At 38.6% G+C, this 24154-nt stretch overlaps 1 protein-coding gene across 6 annotated transcripts in view; it reads right to left on the bottom strand.

Annotated features, from left to right (window-relative positions):
- Positions 1 to 232: 232 nt before the first annotated feature.
- Positions 233 to 24154, bottom strand: part of MTHFD2L (methylenetetrahydrofolate dehydrogenase (NADP+ dependent) 2 like) — a 142576-nt gene continuing 118654 nt past the window's right edge. For 4 of the 6 annotated variants that reach the window (XM_069594367.1, XM_069594363.1, XM_069594362.1 and 1 more), the window contains one exon: positions 233 to 1686. In XM_069594367.1, the coding sequence (XP_069450468.1) occupies positions 1574 to 1686 (113 nt within the window). In that variant the 3' untranslated portion in view covers positions 233 to 1573. Of the gene's footprint in view, positions 1687 to 4848; positions 5030 to 24154 lie in introns of those variants that run through there. The other 2 variants (XR_011257801.1, XM_069594359.1) reach the window with 2 other exon arrangements.

Raw genomic sequence — 24154 nt, 5'->3', positions numbered from 1 at the left:
CTAGAGAAAAGTCTGTGCAGCAATGAAGATCCAGCACAGCCAAAAATAAACAAACAAAAATTAAAAAAAAACTACTATCAAGGTTATCAGACCAAGATTAGTGTGGAATGGGCTACAGAACATTTTCTTTCCTTTTTGAGACATTTGTACATTTCCCCAGCCTGCTGTGAAGAAATAGATAACGAGTATATGAATAAGGAAACGTATAGCTTAGGAAAAAAGAAGACATGTATTTCTTTCCAAACTCATTTTATTATACAGTTTAAATATTATTAATTATAAACATCTAGTCTATTTTCACACAAGTGGTTAAGAGTACACACTAATAAAGACATGCATTGGGTAAGAATCATTATTGGTACATTAACACACTGGGATTTGGGCATGACAACAATACAGTTATGTGCCTAGGGTAGTCTCAAATAGCCTTCAACTGACAGTCACATGTATTTCCTAATTTAAATTGTGTTAAAAACGTGGCATCTACTGTGAGAACCAAATGCCATAAGAGAAAATAACTGGGCAACAAAGCAGTAGGTTTTTAGTTACATCTTAAGAAGTAGCTGTGGCACATTGTGTCATATTTTGCTATTAGATTTCTAGATTTGTGGAATGTATTATTCAAACATGTTTGTAGGAGAACAAAGCAATTACATGTAAGCCTAACATATTCTTATTGCATTTTTACTATGTCAAGTAGTCATTCACAATTTGAAATAATCAATAGCTTTCCAAGTAGCATGGCATTTTGGGGGTTCCTTGCACATTTTTCTTTCCTCGAATGGAGCATAATTTTTCATTAGTATGCCTTGGGGAGTACATTTGGGAAGTACATGAGATCAAAATTTTATGCTTAATATTTTACCTTTCTTTTAGCAAGTAAGCTCTTTTGCTCTTTTTCAGCATGCAATATGGGCTTCCCACGTAGCTCAGTCAGTAAAGCATCTGCCTTCAATGCAGGAGACCTGGGTTCAATTCCTGCATCGGGAAAGTTCCCCTAGAGAAGGAAATGGCAACCCACTTCAGTATGCTTGCCTGGAGAATCCCATGGACAGAGGAACATGATGGCAAGCTACAGTTCATGGGATCACAAGAGTAGGACACAACTTAGCGATATCTTTCAGCATACAATGTAGAATATAAAATATATATAAAATTGAGTATGATTATGGTAAAATCTAAATTACATTTTGCAAAGGAGACTATTTGGCTGACATCATGTTTGTTGAAGACACACTATTTGTGATATTTGTGTAAAAATATATGCATTTGTTATGAGCCCTTTATTGTTTTAACATTATGAACAACTATTATTCACAAAACAAGCAATTGTTAACAAAGTGTCATTGCAGTTGTTTTCTTTTTTCCTAAAACTCAAAATCCATTCAAAATATTCCAGTAAATATTAGCAGGAAATGCATAAGATTGTGTGAATCATCTGATCCACAATGATTCTACCCATGAAAAAATAAATACAATGTAGAAATAGCTTTGTAGTAAAATATAAAGATCTTTGCCTTTTGTCAAATAAATATGTAGCATGACTTCAGTTTGCTTTATTCTTTCACGTGATCTAGTAAATGATTTTTTTAGCTGCCAAAAGGGTGTTCTTGAGAAGCATCGCCACCGTCATGGGTCCCACGCCTCCGGGAACTGGAGTGATAAAGCTAGCCTTCTTCTTAACAGCTGATGGAGGAAACAGAAAAATTTCTTATTTTTTCTCAGGATTTCATATCTTTAAACATATGGAACTGTTAAAATTGTAAAAACTGAAGCGAATATTTTAAAACTTAAGAGTTTATCTGCACAAGAATGGAGTCAAATCCAGCAGCACCAAACCTGAAGTAGTTGGAAAGCTTTCAGCAACAGGAGCGACTTACAGAGAAAAGGTAGAAACAAAGCAAGAAAACCACTTATTAGTTATAGCTTTAATGCCCAGCTTTACAGCCTAGTTGGCTGTTTGTGATAGGTTGTCCTTAGCTTTCAATTTCATAACCTTGAGTCATTTCCAGACCTAGATTTTGATTTGCTTATGTAGACAGCTGGGGCATTAGAGCCACCTCAGTCCAAGGGTTTCTTTGTTTAATTAACAGAATACACTGAATTTTTCTACATGTATAACTCTAGCATCCTCAGATAATTTTTACAATGAAGCAGACTGTAACACACACACACACACACACTTCTGTATATGATATTGAATGTGTATAAAAAAACACAAGGCCAACACTGTAGCATAAAACTTCACACAGTTCAGTTAGTGCTACATGATGAAAATTTAACCTATTGTATAGCACAGGGAACTCTGCTCCATATTATGTGGCAGCATGGATGGGATGGGAGTTTGGGGAATAATAGATACATGTAAATGTATGGCTGAGTCCCTTTGCTGTACACCTGAAATTATCAAACATTGTTAGTTGACTATTCTCCAATACAAAATAAAAAGTTTAATAAAAGAAAATCTGTAACCCATGATTGATTCAGTTCAGTTCAGTTGCTCAGTTGTGTCCAAATCTTTGCGACCCCATGGGCATGTCAGGCTTCCCTGTCCATCACCAACTCCCAGAGCTTGCTCAAATTTGTGTCTTTCAAGTCGGTGATGCCATCCAACCATCTCATCTTTTGTTTTTCCCTTATCCTTTTGCGTTCAGTCTTTCCCAGCATCAGGGTCTTTTCTATGAGTCACTTCTTTGCATCAGGTGGCCAAAGTATTGGAGCTTCAACTTCAGCATCAGTCTTTCCAATGAATATTCAGGACTGATTTCTTTTAGGATTGACTGGTTTGATCTCCTTGCAGTCCAAGGGACTCTCAAGAGTCTTCTCCAACACCACAGTTCAAAGCATCAGTTCTTTGGCATTCAGCATTCTTTATGGTCCAACTCTCACTCATGGAAAATAGATGGGGAAACAATGGAAACAATGAGAGACTTTATTTTGGGGGGCTCCAAAATCACTGCAGATGGTGACCATCACCATGAAATTAAAAGACACTTGTTCCTCAGAAGGAAAGATGTGACCAACCTAGACAGCATATTAAAAAGCAGAGACATTACTTTGCCAACAAAGGTTTGTCTAGTCAAAGCTATGGTTTTTCCAGTAGTCATGTATGGATGTGATCCATTTTTTGAATGTTGAGTTTTAAGCCAGCTTTTTCACTCTTCTTTCACTTTCCTCAAGAGGCTCTTTAGTTCTTTGCTTTCTGCCATAAGAGTGGTGTCCTCTGCATATCTGAGGTTATTGACTTTTCTCCCCACAATCTTTATTCCAGCCTGAGTTTCATTCAGTCCAGCATTTCGCATGATGTACTCTGCATATAAACTAAATAAACAGGGTGACAACATACAGCCTTGATATACTCCTTTCCCAATTTGGAACTCGTCCATTGTTCTATGTCCAGTTCTAACTGTTGTGTCTTTACCTGCATACAGATTTCTCAGGAGGCAGGTAAGATGGTCTAGTATTCCCATCTCTTGAAGGATTTTCCACAGTTTTTTGTGATCCACACAGTCAAAGGCTTTGGTGTAATCAAAGCAGAAGTAAATGTTTTCCTGGAATTCTCTTGCTATTTCTATGATTCAATAAATGTTGGCAATTTGATCTCTGGTCCCTCTGCCTTTTCTAAATCCAGCTTGAACATCTGGAAGTTCTTGGTTCACGTACTGGTGAAGCCTGGCTTGGAGAATTTTGAGCATTACTTTGCTAGCATGTGAGATGAGTGCAATTGTGTGGTAGTTTGAACATTCTTTGGCATTGCCTTTCTTTGGGACTGGAATGAAAACTGATCTTTTCCAGTGATTGACTCAATTATGTGTAATTCCAGTTAACTATTTCTAAAATACATGATATTAGTCTCTAAAGGGAAGACAGGATACAAACAGTTTAGCACTATCCATTAAATTAAAATAGTCTTGCCAGGCTTCTCTGTCCATGGAATTCTCCAGGCAAGTATACTGTAGTGGTTAATCATTCCCTCCTCCAGGGGATCTTCCTGACTTAGGGATTGAACCCTGGTCTCCTGAATTACAGGCAGATTCTTTACTGTCTGAGCCATCAGGAATGCCTTGTTATAACAACAGCATCATGTATATATGGATAATACATTCCAGTGCAAGTCTAATAAAAACATTAAAGATATTAAAATTAACTGAGCAAATACACATAGTCCTGTTCTAAGGTATGAATAAAGATTTCTTCTTCAGTGAATATACTCAAAGAAAATGACAGAGAATTTTTAGCAAGTTTTATTTAAGAACGTTCCCACACCCACAATATTACAGGTGAATGGCTTCATGAATTGACCTACTGGTTCAGTGTTTCACCGTGTGAATAAGAAAAATGAAGTTTTCCCAGGTAACTCTTTTAATACAAAGTTAGCATACTGAATACTTTAATGCATACTCTGACCTCATTAATCACATGCTATTTAGATTTATTGCCTTTTAAAGTCTACTCTTAGATGCTTCTACAAACATGAAATCAGTAGATGTTTTCGAAATCTTAATTAAGCATTACTTTTGTACAATTTACATTGCCTTTTTGAAATATGGTTTTTAAAATTTGCATTTATCTTAAGTGTATTTAGTTTAGTTTAGTTCAGTCGCTCAGTCATGTCCGACTCTGCAACCCCATGAATCGCAGCATGCCAGGCCTCCCTGTCCATCACCATCTCCCAGAGTTCACTCAAACTCACGTCCATCGAGTCAGTAATGCCATCCAGCCATCTCATCCTCTGTTGTCCCCTTCTTCTCCTGCCCCCAATCCCTCCCAGCATCAGAGTCTTTTCCAATGAGTCAACCCTTCGCATGAGGTGGCCAAAGTACTGGAGCTTCAGCTTTAGCATCATACCTTCCAAAGAACACCCAGGGCTGATCTCCTTTAGAATGGACTGGTTGGATCTCCTTGCAGTCCAAGGGACTCTCAAAAGTCTTCTCCAACACCACAGTTCAAAAGCATCAATTCTTTGGTGCTCAGCTTTCTTCACAGTCCAACTCTCACATCCGTACCTCACCACTGGAAAAACCATAGCCTTGACAAGACAGACGGACCTTTGTTGGCAAAGTAATGTCTTTGCTTTTCAATATGCTAGTATATTGTAATTTTTTACTCATATGTGTGTGTGTGTGCTCAGTCATGTCTGACTCGGCGACCCCATGGACTGTAGCCTGCAAGGCGTCTCTGTCTATGAGTTTTCCAGGCAAGAGTACTGGAATGCGTTACTATTTCCTACTCCAGGGAATCTTTCCAACCCAGGGATCTAACTTACTTCTCTTATGTCTCCTGCATTGGCATGCAGACCCTTTACCACTAGCTCCACCTGGGCCTTTTAATCATAAGAAAAGCAAAGGAATAACATTCTTTTACTTGAAGAAAAGTCCAGATAAGCTTGAAGACATCACCCACCAAAAAAGCCTGCTAGTGTATATCATGAATCGTCTCATGGTATATAACAAAGAAAGGATAAGAGTATAATGATTTGGAAGATAATATTTTGTTTTTCCAAAATGTGCCTCTATATAGGAAGCATGTCATTTCCTGGCTGTAATTCAATCTAATGTACTCTATTCTGCAGAAACACTAGGCTGTGTCAACATCTAATTCACAAATCAATATGAATTCTTGGTCCTTACTTCCTTTGCTCTTGTTATTCCTTCCACCTGGAATATACTGCTACCTTATCCAAATAAACAACTCCTTTTATTTTATTTATTATTCTTTTAAAGCCAATAAAATGTTACCTGTTTATAATTTTTCTTAAAAATTATTCCCCCTCAATATTAAATTAAAAGTGTTGCCATCTATGTTTCCAGTCACTTTTTACCAAACTCTGTTAAATGAAATTTAGCACAGTGTGCTATTCCTTTAATTAGACATTGGCCCCTAGAAGGCAGAAACTGTCTTTGGGGTGATTATTGTCCTTTTTAATCTTAGAACTTCTCCATGCACAGGTAAGGCATTCAGTAAGTTATGAAAACATAAAGTAAGTAGTTGTTGAAATTTAAAATCTAAAATCAATTTGCAGGAATGTGACCATGTTTTTGACTGGATATAGACAGCATAAAAACAATTTAGTTCAAGTTAATTTACTGAAATTCTCAAGCTACATAAGTAGCTGGTGGGTAACAAACTGCATTTTTCACTTTCAAAAAACTAACTTGATGGTATGAACAGTGCCTTCCAGGACCTTTTCTATAGGATTAGAGAAAAATGTCTTTAAAAATTGCATCAGATCTCTAGAAGAAATGTATTGTACTGCTATTATTTATACTGATAGTATGTAAAATCATATATTTGTAAAGCACTGACTTTGAAATATTAATAGATAAAAATAGAATACTACTGCATAATATGGTACATTAAGAATCAATATCAAAGTAAATATTCAATGGAAAACATTAAAAAAAATTTCATAGTTAAAAGATAGAAGCAGACAAAATTGGGAATCCATTCTGGGTATGCAATCATTTTTTTATATAATTTGGATTTCAACTTTGAAAAGTGAAGTGGCTTGAAATTATTTTTATATGGAAAAATAGTAATAACCATAGGCAGTATCCATTGAATACTTACTACTTGCCAAGAATTGTAGACACATCATTTTAATAATTGATATTTAATTATCATTTCAATAGCTGAAGAAAGTGTGGCTCACTGAACTTAAAATGACTTATCATTCTCCAATATGGTAGAGACATTATTCACAGTCAGGCTTGAATCATTTTGTGGTTCCATAATTCCACCTCATCCCAATGCAACTGTATTACCATGACCTGAACAAGTGGAAGGAGAAGGAAATGGCAATCCACTCCAGTGTTCTTGCCTGGAGAATACCAGGGACAGGGGAGCCTGGTAAGGGGTCATCTATGGGGTCGCACAGAGTCGGACATGACTGAAGCAACTTAGCAGCAGTAGCAGAAGAACAAGTGGAAAAGCTCCAAGAAAGGCTTATGTGCCCCAAATCAACTCAGTTTTCTCAAAGGGTTAAGAGGATATTAAGAAAAAAGAAACAAAAAGGGGAAAGTTCTAATATTGTAATTTACCTCCAGTTTTACTATGAGTACTCAAGAGTTCATCATCTTTGAATTATGTCAGCACTTAAATTTCAGCTGGCTTAGCAGTTTGAGTTGCTTTCTTTCTTGGGTGAAATTCAGATCAGATAAAGCACTCGGCTGTTCAGATGTTATGACCCTCCTCTTTGAAATTATGTTTTTCACAACACGCTTACTACTGCATTCTTTTGCTAAAAAAGTGAGGCTTGAGGTGGAGGAATAGGGAATGAGAATGAACTGTCACATGAAATAATACCTGCCTGAAATGTGTGGCTCTATGTCTGCTCTCTTGCACACTTTACTATGCAAACCAACATATATCTATCCTGTCCTGTCACTTCATAGAATCAAGACTATGTGATGGGTAATGGGACTTCACCTGTCCTGGGTGAGGACTTCTCTGGACTTCCATGAACATTTAGTTGTATCAACAGAGCCTTGTAAATTATCACTAGGCAGAATTTAGTGACATCACTGTCAACACATCTGGTTTTATTCAAATACTTATTTCAGATATTTTTATCTTTGACATAACTAGTCAGGTATGAAAATGGAATTTGTACAGAGTCATGAGAGGCAGACTGTGTTGAATTTGATTTAAAAAATATAAGATCTCTATTGCTTTTGACTGGATTTTAATTACGATCTATGTCTGAGAAAGAACTGCTAAGTTATGCTGCTGCTGGCTAATGTTAATGTATTCCTTTTCTATTTACATAAGGACCAGGGTATGGAAGCAAGTGATTTCTCAAGAAATATGAAGAATTATCACTGGCAAATGCCAATGAGTACAGATGCCAATGCTTAAAAGAAATTCTCTTAGTCTAATTAGTTTGCATAACTATTTCAAGGCTGTCCTAAGTAACATGTTTGTGAAAAGAGTTAAGTTCAATACCTCTCTAATGCTCTGAAAAGCATTTTCCCCAATCATGTTTGAGAAAGAGTAAGTTAACAAGCATTACATCACCAGAATAACTTCTCATTGACTGGTCTTTCCCTGAGGGCAAACAGGGTTTGCACCTGTTTGCAGAAGATGATGCTATTAAAGATTAATCCTATTATGTGTGAGAAAATGTGTTCTATATGCTCCATTGAAAAGAATGACAGAAGAATTTTAAGGCAATAATTTCATTCATAAACTTATCTACTGTGAAGGAGTATGTTTGTATTTTAAGGAAAATACTAAAATTCTGTACATATAGGAATCAGGAATTAGATCTTGATTGACATTGATGCTTTCATGAGAGACTTATGAACAGATACCACAAAACCATGATTAGATTAAATTTCATAAAGTCAACATGATTTTAGAGTTACTGAAACTGACAATGGAGGCAAGTAAAATAATCCTCAAATCCTGTTGTTACTTGTATGGAACTTACTTTAGGGAATGAGATTTAGATGGAAATGACTTGATGATTTTAAAGCAGTTTCCTAAAAGAAAGAATATTTTGAGGAAAGGTGACAATCGTCATGATAATTTATCTGAATGACTTCTTTCTAAACTGTTGACTCTGCAAAATATATTCTATAATTTCCTTAAAAATAATGCCTATCAGCAAAATTCAGACATTAGAGAGTGTGTGTTCAGTTGTTTAGAAATAAAAGAGCAAAGAGCTCACAGATTAAAATCAGTCATTCTGGACACAGGATTTGCCTTTGTACATACCATTTCTGCCATACCATTTCTGCACTTCTCCATCCAATGAATATTTATTCTTCCTTTTCAGATCTGGCTAAATGCTACTTCCTTTGTGGTGCTTATTAACTCCCCAGCTACATTAACTATTCATTTATTGATCCATGAAATTTACTAGCATGATTTTCAACTTGTCATCATGGAGTATGTTGGAATCTCCTGAGAACTGTAGTCAAATTAGATATGCCTCCTCCCACCTTATGATTCCAGAATGCACCACTGAGAATCACTGCTGAAATGAGAGATGTTTCTAATGAGGGTAGGGAATATTATACATATAAACATATGTGGAGGAGATTTAAATGTGGTTAAAATCCACTGCTTCAATGAAGGTTATTTCATGTGGTGGCCTCCGACTTTCCAGTCAAGTCCCAGCCACCCCCAGTGTAACACCTGAATGCCTCATTGGTCAAAGCAAGTCACATGGTCAAGCTCAAATTTAAAGGCTTAGAATAGGAAGAATCACCAAGTCACATTGCCAAGAGGATGTGCCCATGAGGCAAGAAGATACGTATAGTCATTTTTTTTAATCTACTGTAATAAGTCTCTTGGATTTCAGTCTCTACCTTGTTAGCCATATAACCTGCTGCCAGATTTATTCTTTAAAACATAGATTAGATCATTTCAGCTTATAAATATCTGTTGAATTTTGACTGTCTTTAGCCACCCAGCTAGCTCAGTGGTAGACTGCCTTTAGAAAATATAAATTCTTTGTCATGTCAGCTAGGATCTTTTATGATCCAGCCCTACATCCTTGTCTTGCAGTATGTCCGAACCATTGCATATTTTCTGAACTCCATTATTCACTGTTCCAACACATGCTCAAAACTCCCCAGAGAGATTTACCAAAAAAGTTTCTTGAGAAAGACAGCCACTGTCACTATCCCTTGGAACTTATAGTCTAGTTGGGAGATTTATATTATAAATATAATTACCTATATAATAATTGAGCTAAGGCTATGATATGTTCTACAAACAAAATGCTTACTGCACTGTGACTGTGTTGGGAGGACCTAACTGAGGCTGAGCATATGAATATCTCTGCCAAGTCCAGAAATCAGAGGATGAATCAACTTTTCCAGGTGAAATGGAGAGGTAGGGAATAAACAGTGTCCTTGATTGGGGAACGATATTTGTGATAAGGTAGAAATAAGACTTCCCCCAGGCAGAAAATGGCATGAATTCTTGGAAACACTGCAAGAATGTCAGTGGGGTTGACATGTAGAAGTGAAGGGAAGTTTCAGGAGATGACATGGAGGAGTCTAGCTCATACAGCGTAGCAGATAATGATACAAATTTGGGGCATTAACCTAAGAACACTGGTTAAGCATTTTATTTTTGTTTATTGACGTATAGTTGATTTACAATGTGTTAATCACTGCTGTACAGTGATACATTTACACATACTCTTTTTTACATAGTCTTTTCCATTATGGATTATCATAGGATGTTGTATACAGCTCTCTTGCTATACAGTAAGACCTTGTTGTTTATAACGTATTTTTAAAACTTTGAAAAAAATATTCTGATGCAGGATAACTCAAATGGGGAAAACTGCCTATTCTGTATATATTTTTCCTAATGGGATGAGCTTATCATCTGGGCCAGAGAAGTGAGAACACCAAAGAAGCAACATAAAGGTAAACTTGCTGAGGTGGGAATAAATTCTGGTTCTTGTGAGAGCACTTCAAAGAGGAACAGAAATCAAACTGGGGTCAGAGAATATTTGTAAAGTGACAGAAAAGCTTCAGGACTTTATGAATGTCTGCGGGAGTAAGAAAGAAGGAAAGTATGCAGTGCAAATACCGGGAATAATAAAAGCAAAGGAACTTTGGACCTGCCAATGAAGCCGATGCAATGGAGGAGCTCAAAAAAGTGCATTATGACTGAAGCACATGGTGCAAGCAGAGAACAGAGAAGAGGCTAGGAAGGTGGTCATGGGCTGCATGACCACAAAGTGAAGGGTCAGGACACTTGAGTTGGGTGATGACAGCTGTCGTTACTGTGTTCAAGATGAATAAGCTTTTGAAAAAATATCTTTTGCCAATAAACCTAGTGATTTGTGTATTTAAGAATAACCAGCTTTTCAAAATGAGAAATTGGAGAGAAAAACGTATGGTGGTTTAGTCACTAAGTCATGTCTGACTCTTGCGACCCCATGGATGGTAGCCTGCCAGGCTCCTCTGTCCATGGCATTTTCCAGGCAAGAATACTGGAGTGGATTGCCATTTCCTTCTCCAGGGGATCTTCACCCAGGGATTGAGCCCCAGTCTCTAGCATTGCAGGCAGATTCTGTATACTGCTAAATAATTTTCAGAAGAAAATTAGAATAAAAGAGAAATCCAAGTTTTATTTTCATAAAGTTTTCGGTTCTTGAATGCTATTCAATTATTTTTCAAGAAATCCCTTTTCAGCATGAAATATGTATCTAATCTACTATGCTTCCTTTTCTCCAATATGTAGATATCTACTCTTTATCATGTGACTGATTTCAAATTTCTAAAGGGAAGAATTAACACAGGTTTGGCTTGACATAATTTCCATCATTTCTTACTTGAAGTCAACCATCTTTCAGTTTGAAGGTAAGAAGAATAGGTATGGTGCAGGAGTTATTCATGTTTAAAATTTGAGGTAATGGAGGGATGATGAAAGAAACCAGGTGTACAGATTAGGTGTGTGCCTTAAAAAAAAAAAACCAGGGGTGACACATGGTCATGAGGTGTGGAAATATTGCTAACGAAGGATACTTATAGCAACATAAGGGATTAAAATACTTTTTAACAGTTAAAGTAAGGAAGAAGTGTGTGATCCTTAACCTTTTGGCGCCAGCAACCCATGCTTCATGACAGGATATCTCTGGCTTGTGTGTTGTGTGTCATTATTTCCTCTGGAAACTTTACTTTCCCAGGTTTTCAGGATCTGAGTTTAATAATCCAGACTCTCATCTTAAACACTTTGTTAGGAAGACTCACTAATTTTTAAGCAGATAGCGAATTTCTATTGCTATATGACGTGTGTGCTCATTTACTCAGTTGTGTCCGACTCTTTGTGACTCTTTGCTCGCCAGGCTCCCCTGTGCATGGGACTTTCCAGGTAAGACTACTGGAGAGGGTTGCCATTTCTTACTCCAGGGGATCTTCCCAACTCCGGGATATCAAATCCACATCTCTTGTGTCTCCTGCATTGGCAGGCAGATTCTTTATCACTGAGCCACCTAGGAAGCACCATAGTATGTGATATACTGACTCCAAAGTTGCCAAATAATGGAATTTACATATATACCTAAATAGAATTAATTTTGCTAATACAGTTTGGAAATTGTATATTCTAGTTAAGTCAAAGAATGTATTTGTGCTTTACAAATCTATTCTTGGGTAGAAGAGAAAGAATTGATATGTTAAATTCCTACAGTACTGTTTTATTTCCATTTGTATTTTGTCCATTTCTCTGTCTCTTGCAAAGAAGTACTCTATGGCCCATATTAGATTTCCAGTAATGTTACAACTAATTTTTAAAACCAACTCCCTTCCCTAAAAGGAAAAGGAATGATTCTTTATTTGTGGCAACCAGCAGCAGAAGGAAAACTCCTTGTTCCCTTCATGTGAGTTTCTGTCTCCTCCTATACATGCGTAATTGTCCAAATTAAATGCTTAGAGATTTTCCCTTGCTTCTAAATGCAGACCATTTAGAAGCATGACCTCCCAAACACATCCGCTGTAATGAAGGGAAGACAAGCTTCAGGAAAATGAAGTAGGTAAATAACAACCAGAAAAACCTGACTTGCATGAGACTGGAGAAATAGTATGACTCAGGAGATAATATGGGAAACACTCCACTTTCTCATATGGCTGATATAAAAAATGAGAGCATGATGAGCCAGAGAGAGAGAGTAAAGGGCTCCCTGACAAGTGAATGGCTTGCCACTGGATTCTTGTGAGGCAACAGGGAATCAGGTGCCCCAGAGACAATTTACTATGCTTTTTCTTGCATTTGTCTAGCTGTCTGACTCCTGGGGTTTCTACAAATTATTATATATATATATATATATATATATATATATATATATACACACTCATTATTATGGCACCCAGTGGAATATTAATGGAATGGGCAGGATTAATACCCTACTAGGGACAAGAATATGAGATTTTGGTTATATTTTTATAAGTTTTTTCTTACGAAGACTTCCCTCAACCATTTAACTTAAACTGGGTAACGTGGCTAAATCTTTTCTTTCTTCTTTTTTTTGTTTATCTGCTTTATTCATTATGTTAAATCAAATCTATATTCACACCAATATTCTTGCCTGGAGAATTCCATGGACAAGGAGCCTGGTGGGCTATAGTCCATGGCATCACAAAGAATCAAACACAGCTGACTGACTAGAGAGATGCCAAGAGAAATACAGATGTAAATTTCTAAAACTACCACTCACAACCAGAAGGCCTTCAATGGAGTCAAATAACAAATTAATCACCTGATCAAAATTTGAAATTGTTTTCAACAAACTGTGAACCACCAGAGGAACCTCCTCTCTGACCATGAATAGTGTCAGCCATCATTGCTAGTTTCCATTTTGGCGAGCAGGAGTAAGGATCTCCGCTAGGATATTTCTAGTACTCCGTCAACATGACTAAAATATCTTCCTTTCATGACTTCCTTTATAAAAAATATATCATCTATTCTTGTCATTCTCTCCAATCCTTTTTCTTCCCTCGCCAGTCCTTTTTCCTCAAGCCTCTGAACATTTGTACAGCAGAGTGGCAAATCTGTAAACCTAGACAGGCTGTTTGGAGTATCCTCAAAAATCACTGGCACTGTCTTGATCCCAGTAGTCTGCCATAATCAGCCTGAGACACTAGGGCATAAAGTTTCCTTCCTATAGATATTTTTATTTTAAAAAGACCCTGAGGAACAACTTAAAAAAAAAAAAAACAGCTCACCCTTAAGTATAAAAGAAGAAGAAGGACTTCAGAGGCATCAAGTACTTCTGTTTTGGTAGACAACCTTTCAATTTAACTCTTCTCCATATGTGTGTGTGCTCAGTCATGTCTTTGTGACCCCATGGACTGTAACCCCACCAGGCTCCTCTGTCCATGGAATTTTCCAGGCAAGAATGCTGGAGTGGATTGCCATTTCTTACTCCAGGGGATCTTCCCTACCCAGAGATGGAACCCTAGTCTCTTGTGTTTGCTGCACTGGCAGGCTGATTCTTTACCACTGTTGCCACCTGGAAAGTCCAACTCTTCTCCACATAGGTAAAGAATTCAATGTCGAATATGTTCTACTAAAATGAATGTCTCTAAAGGTTGACCTGATTTCAAAGACCTAGACTTTAAGCCTCTTGCCCATGTTGGCAAGATGGCAGCTGGCTCAATGGTCGCGATCTCATTGTGAACATCAGTGGTTCTACCTGTTTTTTGAAATGACAGGTCGGCACGATGACCACAGTGTTAGTAATAGTCTCTCTAACAGTGATTTTTGCCAGTTTCCATCAGCTCTTTCAAAATGACTGGAAGAGATCACCTCTGGGCTAGAGTGTTCAGTTCAGTTCACTTCAGTCCCTCAGTCATGTCCAACTCTTTGAGATCCCATGGACTAAAGCACGCCAGGCATTCATGTCCATCACCAACTCTCAGAGTTTACCCAAACTCAAGTCCATTGAGTTGGTGATGCAATCCAACCATTTCATCCTCTGGCATCTCCTTCTCCTCCTGCCTTCAATCTTTCCCAGCATCAGGGTCTTTTCAAATGAGTCAGTTCTTCATATCAGGTGGCCAAAGTATTAGAGTTTCAGCTTCAGTATCAGTTCTTCCAATGAATATTCAGAACTGATTTTCTTAGGATGGACTGGTTGGATCTCCTTGCAGTCCAAGGGACTTTCAAGAGTCTTCTCCAAAACCAGAGTTCAAAAGCATCAATTCTTCAGAGATCAGCTTTCTTTATAGTCCAACTCTCACACCCATACATGACTACTGGAAAAACCATAGCTTTGACTAGATGGACCTTTGTTGGCAAAGTAATGTCTTTGCTTTTTAATATGCTGTCTAGGTTGGTCATAACTTTTCTTCCAAGTAGTAAGCATCTTTTAATTTCATGGCTGCAGTCATCAGCTGCAGTGATTTTGGAGCCCCCCCAAAATAAAGTCTGTCACTGTTTCCACTGTTTCCCTATCTATCTGCCATCTATCCTAAAAGTGTTAGATCTTCTTTTATACTAAAATTGGAGTTTTGAGCTAACACTAAGAAAAGTTTATATTTTGAGTCAGACTGATCAACTGTATTATTATTGACTGAATATTTGCATTCCTTAAAATTCATATATTTAAATCCTACCCTCTAGTATGATGATATTAGGAGGTGGGACCTGTTCAGTTCAGCTCAGTTGCTCAGTCATGTCCGACTTCTTGTGACCCCATGGACTGCAGCACGCAAGGCTTCCTTGTCCATCACCAACTCCTGGAGCTTACTACAACTCATGTCCATTGAGTTGGTGATGCAATCCAACCATCTCATCCTCTGTTGTCTCCTTCTCTTCCTGTCTTCAATCATTCCCAGCATCAGGGTCATTTCAAATGAGTCAGTTCTTCACATCAGGTGTCCAAAGAACTGGAGTTTCAGCTTCAACATCAGTCCCTCCAATGAATATTCAGGACTGATTCCCTTTAGGATGGACTGATTGGATCTCCTTGCAGTCCAAGGGACTCTCAAGAGTCTTCTCCGACAGCATAGTTCAAAAGCATCAATTCTTCAGGGATTAGCTTTCTTTATAGTCCAATTCTCACATCCATACATGACTAGTGGAAAAACCAAAGCTTTGACTAGATGGACATTTGTTGGCAAAGTAATGTCTCTGCTTTTTAATATGCTCTCTAGGTTGGTCATAACTTTTCTTCCAAGGAGCAAGCATCTTTTAATCTCATGGCTGCAGGTACCATCTGCAGTGATTTTGGAGCCCCCCAAAATAAAGTCTCTCACTGTTTTCATTATTTCCCCATCTATTTGTCGTTAAGTGATTGGACTGGATGCCATGATCTTAGTTTTCTGAATGTCGACTTTTAAGCCAACTTTTTCACTCTTCTCTTTCACTTTCATCAAGAGGCTCTTTAGTTCTTCTTCACTTTCTGCCATAAGGGTGGTGTCATCTGCATATCTGAGGTTATTCATATTTCTCCTGGAAATCTTGATTCCAGCTCAATGCTTCATCCAGTCCAGCATTTCTCATGATGTACTCTGCATATAAGTTAAATAAGCAGGATGACAATATACAGCCTTGACATACTCCTTTCCCGATTTGGAACCAGTATGTTGTTCCATGTCCAGTTCTAACTGTTGCTTCTTGACCTGCATCCAGATTTCTCAGGAGGCAGGTAAGGTGGTTTGGTATTCCCATCTCTTGAAGAACTTTCCACAGTTTGTTGTGATCCACATAGTCAAAGGTTTTGGCATAGTCAATAACGTCGAAGTAGATGTTTTTCTGGAACTCTTGCTTTTTTGATGATCCAGTGAATGTTGGCAATTTGATCTCTGGTTCCTCTGCCTTTTCTAAATGCAGCTTAAACATCTGGAATTTCACGGTTCATGTACTGTTAAAGCCTCACTTGGAGAATTTTGAGCATTACCTTGCTCACTTGTGAGATGAGTGCAATTATGAAGTATACTTTGAACATTCTTTGGTATTGCCTTTCTTTGGGATTGGTATGCAAACTGACCTTTTCCAGTCCTGTAGCCACTGATGAGTTTTCCAAATTTGTTGGCATATTGAGTGCAGCACCTTCACAGCATCATCTTTGAGCATTTGAAATAGCTCAACTGGAATTCCATCTCCTCCACTAGCTTTGTTCGTAGTGATGCTTCCTAAGGCCCACTTGACTTTTGCATTCCAGGATGTCTGGCTCTAGGTGAGTGATCACACCATTGCGGTTATCTGTGTCATGAAGATCTTTTTTGTGTAGTTCTTCTGTGTATTCTTGCCACTTCTTCTTAATATCATTTGCTTCTTTTAAATTCATACAATTTATGTCCTTTATTGTGCCCATCTTTGCATGAAATGTTCTCTTGGTATCTCTAATTTTCTTGAAGAGATCTCTAGTCTTTCCTAGCCTATTGTTTTCCTCTATTTCTTTGCATTGATCACTGAGGAAGCCTTTCTTATCTCTCCTTGCTATTCTTTGGAACTCTGCATTCAAATGGGTATATGTTTCCTTTTCTCCGTTGCTTTTTGCTTCTCTTCTTTTCACAGCTATTTGTATGGACTCTTCAGACAACCATTTTGGATTTTTGCATTTCTTTTTCTTGAGGATGGTCTTGATCACTGCCTTCTGTACAGTGTCATGAACCTCCAGCCATAGTTCTTCAGGCACTCTATCAGTTCTAGCCCCTTGAATCTATTTGTCACTTCCACTGTATAATTGTAAGGAATTTGATTTATGTTATACCTGAGTGGTCTACTGGTTTTCTCTACTTTCTTCAATTTAAGTCTGAATTTAGCAACAAGGAGCTCAGGATCTAAGCCACCGTCAGCTCCTGGTCTTGTTTTTGCTGACTGTATAGAACTTCTTCATTTTTGGCTGCTAAGAATATAATCAATCTGATTTCAGTATTGACCATCTGGTGATGTCGATGTGTAGAGTCTTCTCTTGCGTTGTTGGAAGAGGGTGTTTGCTATGACCAGTGCAATCTCTTTGCAAAATTCTCAGGACCTTTTAGGAAAAGACTAAGTCATTAGAGGTTCCAACTTTCAGTACTTAAAAAAAAAATCAGGGCGCTATCATGATTTCTGTGACATGTAAAGATACAGTGAGAAATTAGCTGTCTATAACTCAGAATGGGGTTCTCACCAGAACCTGGGTATGATGACACTCTGATCTTAGACTACCAGTGTCCAGAACTATAAGAAATAAATATTTGTTCTTTATGCCACCTAACCTTTAACAATTTGTCATAGCAGCCCAAACTGAGTAAGACATACATCATCAAATTAAATTATTAACATGGAAAACTCAGTTTAATTTTGGTTCATACATTTAAGAGTAAGTAGTACCAAAATCAGCTTCCCAGGTGGCACTAGTGGTAAAGTTCCTGCCTGCCAATGCAGGAGACCCTAGACACACAGGTTCAATCCCTGGAGAGGGACTATCCCCTGAAGGAGGGCATGGCAACCCACTCAAGTATTCTTGCCTGGAGAATCCCATGGACAGAGGAGTTTGGTGAGCTATAATCCATAGGGTCACAAAGAGTTGGACATGACTGGAGCAACCTAGCACACACACACAGTACCAAAGCCACTTCCAAAAAATGGTTACTTTGACATATAATCTAGAGAATATAGTGCTTCCCTGGTGGCTCAGATGGTAAAGAGTCTGCCTGCAGTGCAGAAGACCCAGGTTCAATCCCTAGGTTGGGAAGATACCCTGGAGAAGGGCATGGCAACCCACTCCAGTATTCTTACTGGAGAATTCCAGGGACAGAGGAGCCTGGTGGGCTACAGTCCAAGAGGGTGCAAAGAGTAGGACATGACTGAGAGACTAACACACACTAGAGAATATAAGTTCTGTGGGAACAGGGACTTGGTCTATCTGTGTGTGCCAAATCCCTGGTACCTTGAAGATGTGTTGAGTGAGAAATGTGCACTGAAAAAACAATGTATGATTCAGTGGATGTATCACTACTGAATCTAGATTGCTGTAGATTAATAATGTGTCAGATGCCACCTTCAGTGGGAGCTTTTGTTCCCATTCAGGCAACTGTAAGGAATTATTTCTGTAATGTAAGAGTAACACTAGAGATTTATAAGTTATCCAGGATTATCATGCAATATCCAGTGATATGGTTGAGAAGGTTGAGACCTGGTGTGGGATCAAGATACAAAAGCAACGGAGGACAGGACGCTTACATTACAGAGGTGTACAATTCAGTAGGGGATGACTAAATGAAAGCGTAAGGCAGTACAGGGTTAAGAACAGAAAGAGTAGGGCAGATTGAGACCTACTATGGGAGTTTGGAGAAGATGGGGACTATTGGGTGACAACAGATCTGACTGGAAGAGAGCTGAGGTCAGAAAAGTAATGAGGAGCTGAGTGGTAATTGAAAGGTGAAATTACATACGTCCAGGTTAGTACTCTAGTGGGAATGGAGAGAAAGGCTGAATAATGTGCACTTACAAACCCACACATACACTGTTTTTTGCCAGATATTATGCTCAGGAAGTCTCATACATTAGCTCATGTGAGGTGATTATTTCATTTAATCTTTATAACAACTCTATAAGATAGGTATTATTATCTCAGTTTTTCAGATGATAAAATCAAGTCTCAGAGAGGTGAAGTGATTTGCCAAGATCCTAATTGTTTTAAGCAACAGAGCTAGAATTCAAACCTAAATCAGTCTAACTCCAAATTATAGCCTTATATAAAATAGTGTACATAACATAAAAAGATCATGGAGTAAAAGGTAACTCTCAGGTTTTGAATGTAGAGTTCCATGCATAAATAAGACATCTGGAAGCACCTATAGTAAAAGAAGAGAAAACACAGATGAAAAGCTGCTTTGAAAAGAACTTCAGGAGTTTTAATTCCTTTATAGTAGTTTCTTATAAGAATAGAACCTTCTGTGTAATTCTGGACCCTCTTCTGTCCTCATATTTTGACTATGGCATTTGAATTTTGAGGAATAATTCTGACCAGATGGAGCCCCAAATTATAGGGTTCTTTTTGCTCTAGGAGAGATTTGTCTAGTGGAGATTCTTTTGAAGAATGCATGGTAAGGTTATAACTATTTGGATCAAATCACAATTATTTAGAATATCGTACTTTCCTTATTCAACAAACAATGTTGGATCACTTATTGAGTACATAAGGCCTTTTGGAATCTTCCCTCTTTCCTTTTGATCTGCTGTTCCCTTCCCATGGAAAGAGCCCCATTTTTTTTTCTGCCCACTCTCTGCCCTATATACACATAAACAGATGAAATTCACTGATCATTTCAAACTCATCTCAAAAGAATACCTTCACTCCTGCCTATTTGAGAACTCTTAGAGTCATAAATAATTCTCCTCTTTCTTTTATATCTAATCACTTAGCCAATCATTCTAACTCTCCTTTTAAACTTTATCTACCATCTAACTACCTCTTAATACTTTCAACCATTACCACCTGGGTCCACACCCCATCTTGGATAATTTCTTACCTGGATAATTACAATGGGTTCTTAACAGGTACCCTAACAGGTACCTCACCTCTCTAAGGTACCCTAACAGGTATCCTAACAGGTACCTTAACAGGTACCCTAACAGGTATCCTCACCTCTCTAAGGTTGATTTGTTATTCAAAAAAACAGGATGATCTTGTTAAATGCAAAAAAAATGCATAAATATCCTGCAAAAGCTTTGGTGTAAATCCTCCAATGGCTTTCCACTGCACTTAGAGTAAAATTCAAATTCCTTTCCATGGTCTGTAAGGCCATTCATGATGTGGTACCCCTGCTGCTTCCTCTTTATTTCCCAGCATTCTTCCCCTTATTTATATTGTTCCCAGTTACAGTGGCCTTCCTCAGCTCATCAAAACCAGCAGGCGCATTGTACCTCAAGGTTTTCACCCTGCTCATCCATGTGTCTAGACTGTTCCTGCCCCATATATCCACATGGCTCTCGACTTGACTTTGTTCAGATCAGCAGTTAGCCTGCTGTGACCACTCTTTCTCAACAACCTAAGGCCATCAATCTCTAGCCCCGGCCCCCACATATTGTTTTATTCTTGTAACATTAAATACTGCCTAATATAGTATGCTGCTGTTGTTGCTGCTAAGTTGCTTCAGTCGTGCCCGACTCTGTGCAACCCCATAGATGGCAGCCTACCAGGCTCCCCGTCCCTGGGATTCTCTAGGCAAGAACACTGGACTGGGTTGCCATTTCCTTCTCCAATGCATGAAAGTGAAAAGTGAAAGTGAAGTCACTCAGTTGTGTCTGACTCTTAGCGACTCCGTGGACTGAAGCCCACCAGGCTCCTCCATCCATGGGATTTGCCAGGCAAGAGTACTGGAGTGGGGTGCCATTGCCTTCTCCTAATATATTATATTATATATTTATTATCTGTCTTCTCCAACCAGAATGTAAGCTCTTTGTCGGGAAGGACTTTGCCTGTGTCAGTCACTGTTGCATTCCAAATGCTCACAGCAATGCCTGGCATCCCCACCCTCCTGCATCCCACCCCCAGCCCTTCTGTGGCCTCCAGGGATTCCAGAGAGGGCCCTGAGCACCTCTCCGCTTCCTACCATCTTCCTCAGCATTTTTTAGAAAGGGCTGTTGTGAGAAGCCAGAGAAGCAGCTGGGCCTTTACTGTGCAGAGAATTATGGGCCAGAGAGAAATCACTGACAGGGGCGGGACTTGGCTGGTGTATCCCCTCCATGGCTGGTGGTGTCCTGTTCCTGGGGTAGGTTAAGAAAAGAGTGAGTTACAGACCTAGGAATGGACAGACAGACTGATCCAGCACCTGACCTTCTCTTTCCTCTTACTGCCCCAGGGTGGCGGGTTAGATGCCCCCTTTTCCCTCTCTCTCTAGGACCACTCCACTCCTCACCTACAAATCTCTCAAGTTCAAGCACAGACTCCATCATGAACACTGTTTTCCCTGGTACCTTATGGAGTTGGTGCTGGCCCTGCCTCCCTCTGTGACCTACAGGGCAAGGTAACTCAGCTGCAGGAGGTCACTTGGCCCCATTGCTCTCCCAGACTCTCCATTCATCTATTGAGGGATGCTTAGCTTATTTTCATATCTTGGCTCTTATGAGTAAAACTACACTAAACAAGACATATCTTTTCTGTATCCTATTTTCGTTTCCTTTGGATAAGAGAAGTGGGATTGCTGGATCATACATGAGTAGTGTTGATTTAATGTAGTTGATAATATACATAACAATGAAATCTAAAAATGAAATAATGAAAACTATCCTGTTCACTATAGCTTCATAAAACAATAAAATACTTAGGAATAAACTTAACCAAAGAAATGAAAGATCTATACAATGAAAACTGCAAGACTTTGATGAAAGAAATTGAAGAAGACACAAATAATAAATGGAAAGATATTCTATGTTCATGGATTAGAAGAAATAATATTTTTTAAAATGTCTATAAGCTTCCCTTGTGGCTCAGCTGGTAAAGAATCTGCCTGCAATGTGGGAGACCTAGGGTCGATCCCTGGGTTGGGAAGATCTCTTGGAGAAGGGAAAGGCTACCCACTCCAGTATTCTGGCCTAGAGAATTCCATGGACTGTATAGTCCATGGGGTCGCAAAGAGTCAGACTTGACTGAGCGACTTTCACTTCACTTCACATGCTAGCCAAAGTCGTCAATATATTTGATTCAATCTCTATCAAAATTCCACACAGAAACAGAAAAAAAATCTTAAAATTTGTATGGAAACACAAAGACCCTAAATAGCTAAAGCAGTCCTGAGAACAAAGGTGAAGGACCCATTTCAAACAATATTTTGTGCTTGTGCTGTTGTGTCCAGCTCTCTGCAACCCCATGGACTATAGCCCACCAGGCTTCTCTGTCTGTGGAATTTTCCAGGCAAGAATACTGCAGTGGGTTGCCATTTCCTCCTTCAGGGAATATTCCTGACCCAAGGATTGAACCTGTGTCTCTTTCGTCTCCTATATTAGCAGGCAGATTCTTCACCACTGAGTCACCTGGGAAGCAAACAATATATAAAGATATAATAATGAAAGCAGTAAAAGAGACACACAGACCAATGAAAGAGAACTGAGAACTCAGAAATAAATCCCCTACATAGGGTCAGCTAACATTTGACAAGGGAGTCAAGAACACTTCATCGGAAAAGGAAAATCTCTTCAAAAAATGATACGGGGGAAACTGGATAAACACATGAAGAAAAATGAAATTGGGGCTCTAGCTCACAGCATTCACAAAAATTAACTTAAAATGGATTAAACTCTATTTAATACCTCATACCATAGAACTCCTAGAAGAAAACATAGGGAAGAAACTCTTAACATTGGTCTTAGCAGTAGGTTTTTAGCTATGACACCAAAGGACAAGCAACAAAAGTAAAAATCAAGTAGGAAGCATCAAACTAAAAAGCACCAGCACAGAAAAAATAACAGAGTGAAATGGCAACCTACAATTGCAAACCACATACTGGATAAGAATTTAATAACCAAAATATATGAAGAACTCATACAACTCAATAGCAAAAAAATAAAAATAAAACAACTCAATTAGAAAATGGGCCAAGGAACTGAATGGACATGTTTTCCAAAGAAAACATACAAGTGACCAACAGGTACATAAAATGTTGCTCAATCATCAGAGAAATGTAAATCAAAACCACAATGAGATATCACCTCACATTTGTCAGAATGGCTACTGTCAAAAAGACAAGAAATAACAAGCGGTAGAGAAGATCTGGAGAAAAAGGGAACACTTGTGCACTATAGATGCGAATGTAAATTGGTACAAACACTGCTGAAAACCGGATGGAGTTCCTCAAAAAATTAAAAATAGATCCAGCAATCCCAGTCCTGGGTATATATTCACAGGCAGGTTCTAACAGCAGGTAACTCATCTTTCGTGGCTGGGCATACACACAAAAATCTTAGTCCTTGAACCAGGGGAAACATGTAGGCTTCTCTTTCTCAACAGTCAAAATAAGCGGTAAGAAAGCCTTAGGTGAACAGTGCAAAGAAACAGAAGAAAACAATACAATGGGAAAAACGAGATCTCTTCAAGAAAGTTGGAGATACCAAGGAACACTTCATGCAAAGATGGGCACAGTGAAGGACAGAAACAGCAAAGATCTAACAGAAGCAGAAGAGATTAAGAAGAGGTGGCAAGAATACACAGAAGAATTACCCAAAAAAGGTCTTAATGACCTGGATAACCATGACAGTGTGGTCACTCACCTAGAGCCAGACATCCTGGAGTGTGAAGTCAAGTGGGCCTTAGGAAGAATTGCTAAGAACAAAGCTAGTGGAGGAGATGGAATTCCAGCGGAGCTATTTCAAATCCTAAAAGATGATGCTGTGAAAGTGCTGCACTCAATATGCCAGCAAATTTGGAAAACACAGCAGTGGCCACAGGATTGGAAAAGGTCAGGTTTCATTCCAATCCCAAAGAAGGGCAATACCAAAGAATGCTCAAACTGCCATACAATTGCACTCACTTCACATGCTCAAAATCCTTCAAGCTATGCCTCAGCAGTACATGAACTGAGAAATTCTAGATGTACGAGCTGGATTTTAAAAAGGCAGAGGAACCAGAGGTCATATTGCCAACATATATCAGATCACAGAAAAAACAAAATTCCAGAAAAACATCTACCTCTGCTTCAGCGACTATGCTAAAACATTTGACTGTGTGGATCACAACAAACTGGAAAATTCTTCA

Source organism: Ovis canadensis, chromosome 6 (genome assembly GCF_042477335.2).
Source record: "Ovis canadensis isolate MfBH-ARS-UI-01 breed Bighorn chromosome 6, ARS-UI_OviCan_v2, whole genome shotgun sequence".
Lineage (NCBI taxonomy): Eukaryota > Metazoa > Chordata > Mammalia > Artiodactyla > Bovidae > Ovis > Ovis canadensis.
The sequence above is the reverse complement of the archived record's forward strand: the minus strand, read 5'-3'. Positions and strand labels throughout refer to the sequence as shown.